The sequence below is a fragment of the Phyllostomus hastatus genome, unplaced genomic scaffold (assembly GCF_019186645.2).
Source record: "Phyllostomus hastatus isolate PE091 unplaced genomic scaffold, TTU_PhHast_1.1 phas_contig_40, whole genome shotgun sequence".
In the NCBI taxonomy this organism is placed as follows: domain Eukaryota; kingdom Metazoa; phylum Chordata; class Mammalia; order Chiroptera; family Phyllostomidae; genus Phyllostomus; species Phyllostomus hastatus.
The window spans coordinates 70,327,200-70,339,755 of NW_025333872.1; the positions used below are offsets into that span (position 1 = coordinate 70,327,200).

The window sequence follows — 12,556 nt, forward strand, 5'->3', positions numbered from 1 at the left end:
GTTAGCATTTACCAGACCCGGTTCTTGACCCAGTTCCCTGCTCACGTGTGTTACCACACCCACGGTTCACGGCCAGTGTAGTGGTTATTACTGGTAACTGTAGCTTGGCCGGAGGCTGTGCATCGTGTCCTGAGCTCACAGGCTGAGAAATGCGCAACGACTCATGGAGACCACAGGGTGAGTCCCTGAGTGAGCGTCCAAACAGGCCATCAGCAGGCTTTCAGAGGTCAAGGCCAATGATACCTAAGATACTGTTCTGTTTGACAGAAGGTCATTTGGAGAAAATGAGCTTCACTAAAGTAGTGAGGGACAGGACGAGATTTTAAAACTTGGCCTCCTTTTAGACAGTATCTGAGGCAGGTTTAACCAAGGGCACGTACTAAAGATTAATAACATCAGAATGGAAGAATTCAAGAATGAAAAGAAGTTGGAAAGTCTGCTAACCCAAATGGTAACAACGTACTCTGGAGGGAAGGAGAGATGTGGGAAGGGAGCTCCAGGTTAAAACGAGATGCAGAGGCTCTTCTGTTTTAAGGGTGGGGGAGTGCAAGCAGGGTTGTGGATTGAGATGAGGGAGACACAGGGGTGGAGAGGGCAGAGGGGAGAAGTGGAAGCAATGGAGGCAATTCACCAAGGAGGGGGCCTGTCAAAAGTACAGCGGGGAGGGTTAAAACTGGAGAAGGGCTCCTTTTCCTGGAGACGCAGACTGCCAAGAGGGCCAGCGGAGGGGAGCGCATTAATAGGATGGTGTAACGGACAATCCTCTGGGCAGAGAGGGAGGCAGGTACGAGACTGAGGGTGAGAGCGCGAGAAGTAGCTGTGTGTGCAGCCGTGGAGTTGGAGGCCAGGAGGTGAGCAGGGAGCCCCGTGAGGGAGGGTCGTCCCTGGCCAAGGTTAGCTGCCATGGCCTTACCGCGGATTCCTTAAACATGAACAAGCAAGCCCAGCATTAGCCTTCCTCACAGAGGAGGAGGTAGAACAATTGTTTCTGTTTCTGCAGGCAGGTGTTTGGAAGCACAGGTGTTGGGGAAGGCTCACAGTGGTGTGCCTCTCGGGGTCAGCGAGGACGGTGAGACAGAAAGATTGACCTGGAAGTGTGTAGACCCAGGAGGGGCTCGTGGCCGGGGTGAGGGGAAAGATGGGGGTGGGGGTGAGAGTCTCACTGATAAAGTCTTGAGGAAGGAGTGGCTGAGGTGGAGGCAGAGAGCCAGGAGGGGAATTTTCAGAACTTACGGCCTGTTTCCAGAAGGGAGGGTTGAGTTCTGGGAACTAACCACCAGGAAAACCCAGTTAGCCAGAAAAGAACCATTCCAAGAATTTGGTTAAGTAAACTTCAATAAACTTCTACTCTAATCTGGATGGGAAAAAAGATGAAGTCATCTCCTCTTCCTCTCCTCCTCAATTAATTAGTAAAAGTAACCTAAACAAACAATGGAGAATGGAGCAAAAGTAGGGCTGGGAGAGGGACCCTGAGTCCTCCTTCCATTTGGTCAGAATTAAGCCATCGGTTTGGTTCCAAATGAACTGGAGCTTTCTCTCACGGAACACGACTTTCTCAACCTCATTCCTCCTGCTTTTCCATGAGAAGCTGGCTGTGGGGGCCTTTCTGCAGGAGAGAATGCAGAAACGTCATGAGGAAGGCTGCTACTGAGGGAAACCAGGCTGTGGCCATGTCTGAGAAGAGACATGAACAGTTCCCGTTGGGGTGCCCTTTTGCAGAACATCCTTTTAAGCTTCTCTATGTCATCTCACCTGAGGCCTCCCAAGGAGTGGGTGACTGTTACCTGTGAGACAGAATCCACCCCTGGGAGAGGAGGGAGGCCCCTCAGGGTTACTGCCCTGCCTGCCTCAGCCAGTGGAGAACCATTCCCACAAACATGGCTGAGGTGAGGCGGCCGCCCCACAGAGCTCCCCACGCACAGAGCACAGAGCTGGCCGTGCTGGGAGCCTATTGATGGAAGGTGTCGGAGGAGGAACAGGAGTGGGCAGCATGTGCCCTGAGGGCCACCCAGGGCATTTCACTAATGTTAAACTCTGTTAATAAAACCCAAAGCCAAAGAAGTAGTTGCCTGTATTGAGAACTCTGACTATGGACAGGAACAGGAATATGCTGGTGCCCCTTGAAGTTCAGCAGTCATAAAAGAGGAGGCAGTTAGCTCAGATTGGCTGGAACGTTTCCAGAGGTGGGGGTTTGGGCATATTATTCTATCTGCTGACCCTCAGTGTTTTCGTCTTTCACTTGGGCATGGTAGCCCTTGCCCGTTAGAGTTATAGTGCAGTGTAAGGTTCCTGGGGCAGGGAATCCCATCTTTCTATTTAGATAGCAGATACATTTCATCAGCATTGCCAAAACTGTAAGATTCCTTCTGTGTTTAATATTAATAATGTTTATGACTCTGAGCCTCTTTTCTGTGATATTTTGAGAATGCCTTTTTCCTCTTTGTCTAGAGAGTCTCTCCTGTGGTAAGTCTAACAAGGCCAGAGCTCACTCAGTGTAAAGGGCTGGCCCTGGCTGCTGTGGTCTCACCTCCGACTGCTGCTGGATAGGCCATTCACCTGTCAGTGACAAACCAGGGCCATGACTCACCACTCACTGTGAACCCAGCAGTTTCCAGAGAACCTGAGGCTTGGGAGAAGCTCACTTACCTGGTCAGCCCAGGTTCCTACCCAGGTTGAGATATTTTTTCTAAAGAGAATGGCAGATGCAGATAAAATGCTTTGTGCCTAAATCAATGTATGGAGCCATTTTCTTCCATAGTATGCCTTCTGTGGCGGGGAGCTTTAACGCGCCATGCCCAGCCAACCAGTTCCTCAGATAGTCACGGCCTTCCCATGGGACTCGAGTCATCAATCTAGATCAGACCATTCCTGCTTCCTTTCAAGAAGCAGGTGGAGGAAGAGGTGTTACCCTTCCCTCAGAGGCTTACCTCTGTTAGGACCACCTTAATCCATCAGAGATGCTCTAATAATCTTGAACTTCAAAAGAGAACGCATTAGGCAAAAGAATCCTCCTTTTTGCAGGAAATCCTTCAGACTTCACACAGATCTTTCCTTTCATTTCCCATCCATTTCACTCTCCCAGTGGGTTGTGGGAATGGGTAGTCTTCATTAAGCAGAGAATGTCTAATTATATCCTCCTCCAGAATAATGGGTCCTTCCTACCTCCCACCTTCATAATCACAAAGGACTGCTCAAATGGTCTCCTCAGGCGATTTAATGTCCCCATCGCCAAAAAGGGAACTGACTGGCAATTGCTAAGATAAGATCGCTCCTTAAAGTCTTTGTAGACCTGCAGATTTCACAATTAATATTTTCTTATAATGTCTGACAAGAAATGAAATCCTAACTCCAAACTCGTGCCTTCTCCCTCATTCCCTTGCAGTCTTGTGCAGGGATGTGTGTCAGCAGGAGCTTTTAGCACTTCCTGCCACGCTGCTTGAGTGTGCATGCTTGTGCAGTGACTTCCCCATCAGGACAAAGTGTTAGAGGACAAACAAACGAATGGTTGTTTGTGGGAAGTGGGTCCAAAAACTGATAAAAATTGTCTTGTGTCGTAACTAAGACGTTCACTGAGAAGCGGTTCAGAAGTCAGTGTGGACTTCAGTGGAGGACTCTGTAGTGCGGTTGAGAGGACTCTGCCTGCCACCTCACGAGGTCTAGTTCTGGCCATGATGTGGAGGGCCGACTTCAGAGCCCCCGTTTGCTTCAAACAAAGGAGAGTTAGTTGGATTAAATGATATCCAATGTCCCCGCCAGCTGTCACGTTCTAGAAGGTAAGCTCTGCAAGGTCAGTCTCACTGGCATGTAGTGGGCGCACAGGGAGTGTTGTCAAAGGAAGCAGTGCCCTCCAGCCAGGGACCACTAGCAACCCACCTCCAGGTGAACGAATTGGGTTGACTCCTTGCGGTGAAGGACAGTGTGCACCGTGGAACCATGGGCCGATTCAGGAAGAAAGTGCTAGAAAAGAGTTGTGAGATTTAGGTTCGTGTTAGGTGATTCAGGGAGGACTTATGGAACTGGGAATTTGCTCTAGGTTGTCAGAAAGCAGAGGTCATTCTGTGATTGGGTTTCTTCTAAATCTTAGCTGGGAGGTAAGGCTAGAGAGATTCATGCTATAGCTGGTAAAGAAGAGCAGTCATTCATAGTGACCACATTAGAGGGATGTTTGATCATTTTTATGGCTGGACAATGATGTGTTTTTGCCATGTTCAGATATAAGACCTCAGAGGGGTCTTGTTTTTATCATAATTCATCATGGTGATAGAGTGGCCTTATCTGATGTTAATGTTTTGTACAATTGTTTATATTCCACTGGAAATTCCCAAAGCACCTCTGTGAGTAACCAGCTAGATCCTAGCAGCACTGGGGCCTGGCTAATAAGGACCAGGCTAGATCCCAGGTATCAGGGACTGCTTTTCTCTTTCTCACAAGTAAGCTAGCCAACAAATAATCAGAAAGCCATTTTATCCAGTGTGGATATACATGTATAATATCTTCTTTTCCAAAAGTGCAACTGAAGCCTGTTTGATTCTCAACTCTGTTACAAAATATACGGTTAAGATGGGTGAAATTTTAAGTGTAGAAAACCAAAATAATTAAAATTGTATATCTACCAAACCTCTCTGGTGATTTATTTCATTGTTTCTAAGTTAATTATTACTAGGAAATTTCATACGATTTGGTAAGTGTAGTCCAGAGATTACAAAGACTATGTATAGCTGGTGGGAGGGCAAACAATGACACCCCTCAAAAGGGCAACACTGTTATAATATATCAGAATTGTACTGACTTGTTCTTTTGACAACACTGTCTCACTTCTGGGAATATACACTGTAGCTGTACCTGTACGTGTGTGAAATGACTCACGTACCAACTTATTCATTGCAACACTGTTGATAACAGCACAGTGCTGTCAGCAGCCCAAGTGCATAGCCCTTGTAGAGGATGGTTATGTAAACTATGATACATCCATGCAGTAAAGGACTGTGTAGCTATAAGCAAAAGAATGAGGAAGCCACCAATGTACTGATGTGGAAAGATAGTCAGCATATTTTAAGTGAAATAACCAAGGTAGAGAATAGTACTATCATTTGTAGAAATGGAAAACAAAAAGAATACATATTCATATTTATATATACATAACACTACAAAAACACAAGAAACTAAAAAAGTGATCCCGTATAGAGGAACAGGGTGGGCACAGAATGTGGTGGGCAGGGTTTTGGGGGAGAAGACAAAGGAAACTTCTCAGTATTTGCTTTTTGAAATATAACTTTGATGCTTGAATTATAAAAATGTACTACGTCTTCCAAAAATTAAAATAACTTAAAGATATGATGTAAAATACCTTTCTTCCACTCTATTTTATTCCCTAGAGGTAACCATTTTGATCAGTTTCCTACATCGACTTACAATTTCTTATATAGAGTAGTACACTGTATTGGCCAAGGATCTCCAGAGAAACAGAAATAATAAGATGTGTGTGTGTGTGTATGGAGAGAAAAAGAGAGAGAGAGATTGAGATTTGTTTTTAGGAAATGGCTTACATGGTGTGGAGGCTGGCAATTCCAATCTCTGAAGGGTAACCTGATGAACCTGATGGGCTGGATACCCAGAGAAGAGTTGATTTTGCAGTCTCAAGTACAAAGGCCAACTAGAGACAATGCTTTCTTGCTCAGGAGACTTCAGTTTTTCTCTTAAGGCCTTCAACTGATTGGGTGATGCCCACTCACAATATTGAGGGTAATTTGTGTTACTGAAATCTACTAGTTTAAATGTTAATTACATCAAACAACAACAACAACAAAAACCTTTACTGCAACATCTACACTAGCATTTGACTGGCCAAGTCCAAACCAAGTTGACATATAAAATTAGCCACCACTTTCATGTACAGTTATAACATACATCTGTATCTGTTATTTTTGCATAGAAGTGGTTGCACATCATACACACTGATACACACCTTGTCTTGTGTGAGCACTTTTCAAATTTTGAAGGAATAGGAGAAATCTCGAAGTATGCCTTTAGATAATATATATGAAAATTGGTAACTTTGTATTATAGAAAAAACTACATGATTAATGGGAAACGACAGCTTAGAAACACATTTGGTAGTAGTTAAGGTTTACATTGTATCAAGGCTCCTGCAAACCGGAAAGGAAAACATTGATTCCACAATGAGCCACTGACTCACAAAGAGCCAGCCCGTGAGAGGAAAGTTGCAGCCGGCCAGGAAGAAACCATTTGAAAAATGTCCATCTCACTAACAATCACAGAAATGCAGAGTGAGTCAGATAAAACTTAAGTCTATATTAAATTCATCTGTTTAAAGGATAGTCAACATTGTTATGAAACTTGGAGGCAGCTGCAATGCAGGTGTTAAAGGAGTCAGTCTTTCAAAAGCAGTTTGGCGAGATGAATCACACACTATAAAATATGCCCTTTGGCCCAGTAATCCCTTTTCTGTTAACGAACTTTGAGGAAATAATTTAAAAGATGATGGTAAAAGGCATAGATCATGAGGATGTTCATTATACCATTTTGTACAAAGATAGAGAATAAGCTAAATATCCTGAAAGCATAAGAATGCAGGCTAATTATGGTTCACTACTTTCATGAAATGTAGCCATTAAAAATCAATACAGAGACTAGCAACATGGCATATGTGCATTATTTTATGTGACATCTAACAAATAATTATGCCTTGACCTTGATTACAATGACCTTGATTACAGTGATGAGAACACTGCACATGTGGACAAGCACAGATAGGAATGTAGGAACCTAAACACAGTTTGAGCCCTTAGAACATCAGAATTGTGTGTGACATTTTTTATGTTGTTTTAGTTCTATTAATATATGTCTCCATTCATTTGTGCTGCTGTAACAAAATACCATATACTGGGGGGCTTATAAACAACAAAAATGTGCTCCTCCCAGCTGTAAAGGCTGAGATGTCCTCCAGATCGAGGTGCTGGCAGATTTGTTTTCCGGTGAGGGCACTTGTCCTGGTTGGTAGACCTTTCCACCATGTCCTCGTGTGCTGAATGGGAGCGAGCTGACTCCACGGAGTCTCTTTCATAAGGACACTAGCCCCAATCAGGAGGGCTCTGTCCTCAAGACTTAAGCATCTCTCCAAGGGCCTACCTCCAGATACTGTCACATCGGGGATTAGGTTTCAAGCAATGAATTTTGGGGTGATACAAACATTCAAGCTATGGCAATATTGTTACTGTATAATACTTTTACATAACAGGGAGTCAATATTGTCTCAAATTGGCATGATCATTTTGTAATGAGAAAAGACTTTAAGAATCATTTGATCCTACCTATCATCCACTCCCATTACTGGGATGGTCACAGGTGTGGAATCTAAAGTCAGAGAGCTTGTGACTTGCATACCTAGGGGGGACATCGCAGGTGTTGGGACTGAGGGCTATCATTTTCTGCTTGGAAACCGGCCATCTCTCTATTGATTACGCCTGGAGAGATGCTTCAGAACCTTTAGGTGTTAAATCTGTATAAGAAGAACAGAGAAATTGGAAGCAAACTACATTCCCATGTCAATGTAGTTAGCTCCATTTCTAATATTAAATAATAGCTAGTGTTACTCACTTTGTAGTTACTAAAGGTGTTTCATTAAAATTATAATAGTGCTTCATTCTACAAAAAGACCTATTAGAATGTTGTTTATCTTTGTTCCCATCTTAAGCCTCAGATTAATTTCTTCCAGCAAATATAAGGATATAATAAATGAAGACCCAATGAGGAAAACATTGGTATATTTTGTTGTGTTTTTCAATTTTATGTCCCATCACTTTTTTTTTTAGATTGAAATACAGTTTCTCAGGGCCTGTGGCCTTCTGCTTTCATTTGTTCACTTATTCTCCCCAAGTTTGGAATGTTCTAGTAGAGGTCATCTTCACAGGGAGAAATTTCCCAATTAGCAAAATGGATTTGCCGAGCAGGAAAAAGATGGTTGGACGTGCCTGAGTCCCTGCTGCTGCCTGCCAGGAAAGCAGATTTGATGCTAATTCCTCTGATGAACATGTTTTTCAGGGTGGATCACTTGTACACATTCTTTGTTCAGTGGTCTCCTGACGTCTATGGGAAAGATGCCAAAGAACAAGGCTTTGTGGTGGTGGAAAAGGAAGAACTGAATATGATTGACAACTTCTTCAGCGAGCCGACCACCAAGAGCTGGGAGGTGAGCACTCGAGCAGGGGCTAGACTGTCATGGTCCTTAAACCACAGCATTCAGTCAAAATGTGGTTTTGGGTCCAGATTCCAAGAGCTTCTTGGCTTACAAGAAGGTAGGGTCCCTGTGCACCTTTGAAGTTACAGTCTGATGCAACCTTACTCATGTTTGAAGCTAGTTATGTATGTCAGAAAGACTACCCCACCACCACCACCACCAGGTCATTTCACTCCCCCTTTTAAAAACTGCTGCTGTGTCCCTTTTATGTAAAGCATGAAATTAAATCTCCTTAATTTGGCCTGAAAAGCCCTTAATAGTTTTGTTTTGTTTTGTTTTGTTTTTTGAGCACTTACCAAACCCTTGCCACGTTAGAGGCACAGGGATGAGATAAGTAGAAGCTAGCATTAAGAAGTATAAATGACTCAGGACATTATAGCGAGATGATTGCTATTGTAGGTGAAGTACCAGGCTCTACAAGAGGCTGTAGCTAGTTGTCCGAATGGAGCAGGGGGAGCCACCAGGAGAAGTGGTCTGGGCAGAGGTCAGCAGTGGGGAGACAGGCAGCTGTGGTGGGAGCGGGACACTGAGCATGTTCTGGCCAGAACGAAAAGTCTGTGCAGAGAAATGACTCAGCGGGGAAACAGAGAGCATGGGACATTTTTCTTTTAATTTATTTATTTTTTAATGCTCACCTGAGGACATGTTTACTGACCTTAGAGAGACAGGAAGGGAGAGAGAGAGAAACATCTATGTGAGAGAGAAACATTGATCGGTTGCCTCCCATATGCTCCCCGACTGGAGATCGAACCAGCAACCTAGACATGTGTCTTGATCAGGATTGAACCCACCTTTTGGTGTACAGGACCAACTGAGCCACCTGGCCAGGGTACATGGAGCATTTGGTGAACTCACAAAAATTCGTGTGGCTTGAGCATAGAGTGCAAAGCTGAGGAAATAGCAGGAAATGAAGCTGGAGAAGGAAGCACGGACAGATCATGAAGGATCTATTTACCAAGTGTAGGAGATTGTTTGGTTGTTTTCCTAAGGGCAGTAGGAAGGCATGGAGCCTGGAGAAGTATACACAGATGTGCATTTTGGGAGATTGCTCCCTGGCTGGCAGAAGTACAGTAGGTTGGAGAGAACAACACTTGAACTTGAACGCCCCTTAGGAGGTGCTTGTAGTAATCATGTTGAGAGAGAATGATTGCAGGAAGAATAGAGGCAAGGAACGAAAAGAATTGAGTGCTTTTGAAAGAGAGAAGGTAGAATACACAGGACTTTGTGAGTAAGTGATGACATTTGTGGAAAGTATGGAAGATGTCAAGATTAATCTCTTAGTTTTTAGAGTTGGAACTGGAAGGATAGTGGGATAGTGAAATAAGGAGCACAGCAAGAGGATTAGATGTAGTAGAAAACACTCTTGTATTATGATTTTAATCTGCATTTGAGGGACCCGTGGAATGTCCAAAAGACAACTGAGTATAAAAGTTAGGAAAAAGATCTAAATATATACTTTGGGGAATCATTAGCAGGAAGTTTTGTGAGTAGATGAGATCATCCCAGGAGACTGTGATGGTGGGAAGGGAGCGGGGCTCAGAACAGAACCCTTAAGGACCAATACTGGCCAAAGGTCCAGAGACAGTAGTGCCCACAGATAGTAGTAGTGAGAAGGAGCAGCCAGGGGAGGGGGAGGGAAACTTGAAAGACATACACCTTAGAAGCCAGAGTAAGAGAATGTTTCAGAAGGCAGGAAATTGGTCAAAAATGACTAATGGTGTTGTAGAGGAGTCAAAAAATAAGAACTAAGTGATGTCTTGGATTTCAAGCCAAGGAGTTAGTTGGTGACTGTGCCAAAAACAGTTTCATTGAAGTGGTAGTAGGTCCAGTGGTTCAAAGAATGAGTGGGGGATGGGGGATTAGTAGTCAATGGGGGCAAACAACTCGGATTTGGCTTTGGAAGCTAAAATTGAGGTGAACTGTTAAGCTGGAAGAGGAGGTGCGGTTGGGGAAGGGCTTTCCCTCTTGTTAGAGAGGCTTGAACCTTTTGGCTGAGGTCAGCGAGATGATGGTGTGGAAGATAAGGGAATGAGAGAATACCAGGAGAGTGGATCCCTGAATGTCCGCAAGGGATATGCGGGTGGGGATAGGTTCGACCTCAGATTGGTGGTTAGACAGTAGAAAAGAGGAGGACATTTGCAAATAAAGTATACATTGGGTGGTAGTAAATTGTGAACGGTTCCTTTGAAGCAGAACGAGGGGGGGTCCCCTAGAAGTGAAGGAGGAGTGGGAGGAATACGGAGAAGGTGTGAAAGGACAACTCTGGAGACTAGGGAAAATGCTAAGGAACTGTATGAAGGCCCTTTGGAGTGTGCGCCATACACTGATAAGGGCTCCAGGCTGTGGTGATGGGCAGTGTTCTCCAGAATCATCAAGTGGACAATCAGATTCTTCTAAGCCTGGGACGCTGTAGGATTGGAACGACCAAAGATGATGAGGCTGGCCCTTGAGCTCTGGTCCCTTCTGGAATGCCAGGTCCTTTCATACATGTATTTGCCGTCACTCTTCCCTTTCTCATCTACTCCCTTCAAGGTCCAGCTCATTTGTCTCTTCTGTGATGCTTTCTAGAGTAGTTACTCCTGCTGTCCTCCTAAGCCCATTGTTCATAACTCTGTAATATATTGCCCAACAGTTTTCTTGTTTACGTTTTTTTCCCATAGCTCATACACTCCTCCTCCAAGACCATCATTTGAAGCTATTAAAGCCTGTTAGGCTCTCCATCCCTTGGCTTTGTATATCAATTTTGTTTTTGTTTTTTTTTGTTTGTTTATTTTCCTTCTGCCTCTCACCAGGCTTTTTGAGTTTATAGTACTTGTTCCTGGAAGTTTTACCTGGGTTCTTCTCTTCTTATCTGTTATTCTTCCTTGGATGAGCTCATCAACTTGTGTTCTGTGCTATTACTCCCACCTCTGCCTTCTCCTACACACCTCTTTCTCCCAAGCTGCTGCTCTAGAGCTTGAAATTGCCCCATAGGCACTGCTGGAAGTCGCCACCAGGCAGGGATCATGTGACATGGGCATTCTGCCCAAGGCACCCAGGAATATGAAGCCTTGTCCTCACCGAATCATCTCTGCCCGAGAGGCCCCCGTGAGGTGTGTGCACAAAGGAAGCCAAGTCAGAAAGGGTGTGTCTTCCTACTGAGGCTGTGGTCTCTTGCCCTATATGGAGTTCTAGAAAGAAGGTTTAGGTTGTCCTGAAGACTTACTCTTTCCTCACTAGGCCTGAATATTTTGAGCCCAAAACATTCCTTTAAGGCCTATTGTGCCTCAATTCCAACCTTGAATCTCAGCTCTTGACAACTCCAGTGAGAGAAGAGGCCACACCTACCAGTACCAGAGGAAAAGGGGCTACAGTGGTATTTAGAGAAAGGTCTTCAGAATTTAAGGCCGAAGGGAGTGGGCTTGGGCAGTCCACCCCAGGCCTTCTCGGTTTGAGCCACCGTGAAGAATGAAAGAAGGCAATCTCTCTAAACCTCCAGTGACAGAGGAAGAAAATCATTGGCCTGTTCCAGGCTTTGAATGCTCTGCTGAAAGGCACACATGGGAAAAAAAGCCACCTGGAGAGAGGTGACTGGACTGATCAGGCCACCTTATCCCTATTTTCTTGCCACATGGACCGAGTTCAAGAGTACGATTTGAACAATGCTGCCGATTTCCCTCCCATGCAGGAGCCAGCTCTGCTTACTAGCATTCCCGCAGAGCCAAGTCTTTCTCCCCTCTGGGTGGGGAGGAGGAACTTTCCCTCCCCTAGAAGCTACGGGGGTCTGGTCCTCCACATGCCCCAAGCAGCATCTTTCTCCCAGACTTGCTTTTCATATATTCCCATTTCGGCTGGTGGTGCTGTAACCAAGCAGCTGGGGGGCCCATTCATGTGGTACCTTGGTACGTGACCCAACAATCAGTATGGAAAGGAACAGGCCTTTATTTACAATATTTCAACCTTAGCGGGGCTCAGGGCACTTTTGCTTGGAGTCCTCCTTTCCCATGAGGCCCAGCACTTCCCTTGTTCCCCAAAAGGCTGTAAGCCAAAAGCAAAACCCAATAGTTCCCTGTATTCTTATCTTCAGCCAGCTGTACAAACAGTTCTTCATTCCCTCTGGAAGGTACCAAAGTCGCCATTCTCATGCAGCTGCTCTGTCCCTCAGGATCTGGGGTACAAAGTCATCAGCCTCCACGTAATAGTCCAGGAATACCTGTGCCATGGAGCACTGGATCATAGTCAAGTCCAGGAAAGACATAAGTCTCAAGAGTCCAGATAAAGTCCAGGTTAGCAAGGCAGCAGGTCAGCGTCTTGTAAGGG

The 12,556-nt window shown here is 44.8% G+C and overlaps 1 protein-coding gene across 2 annotated transcripts in view; it reads left to right on the forward strand.

Annotated features, from left to right (window-relative positions):
- Positions 1–12,556, forward strand: part of NCOA7 (nuclear receptor coactivator 7) — a 134,789-nt gene that overhangs the window by 107,871 nt on the left and 14,362 nt on the right. For both annotated transcript variants that reach the window (XM_045842746.1, XM_045842747.1), the window contains exon 11: positions 8,062–8,209. In XM_045842746.1, coding sequence (XP_045698702.1) covers positions 8,062–8,209 — 148 coding nt within the window. The remainder of the gene's footprint in view (positions 1–8,061; positions 8,210–12,556) is intronic.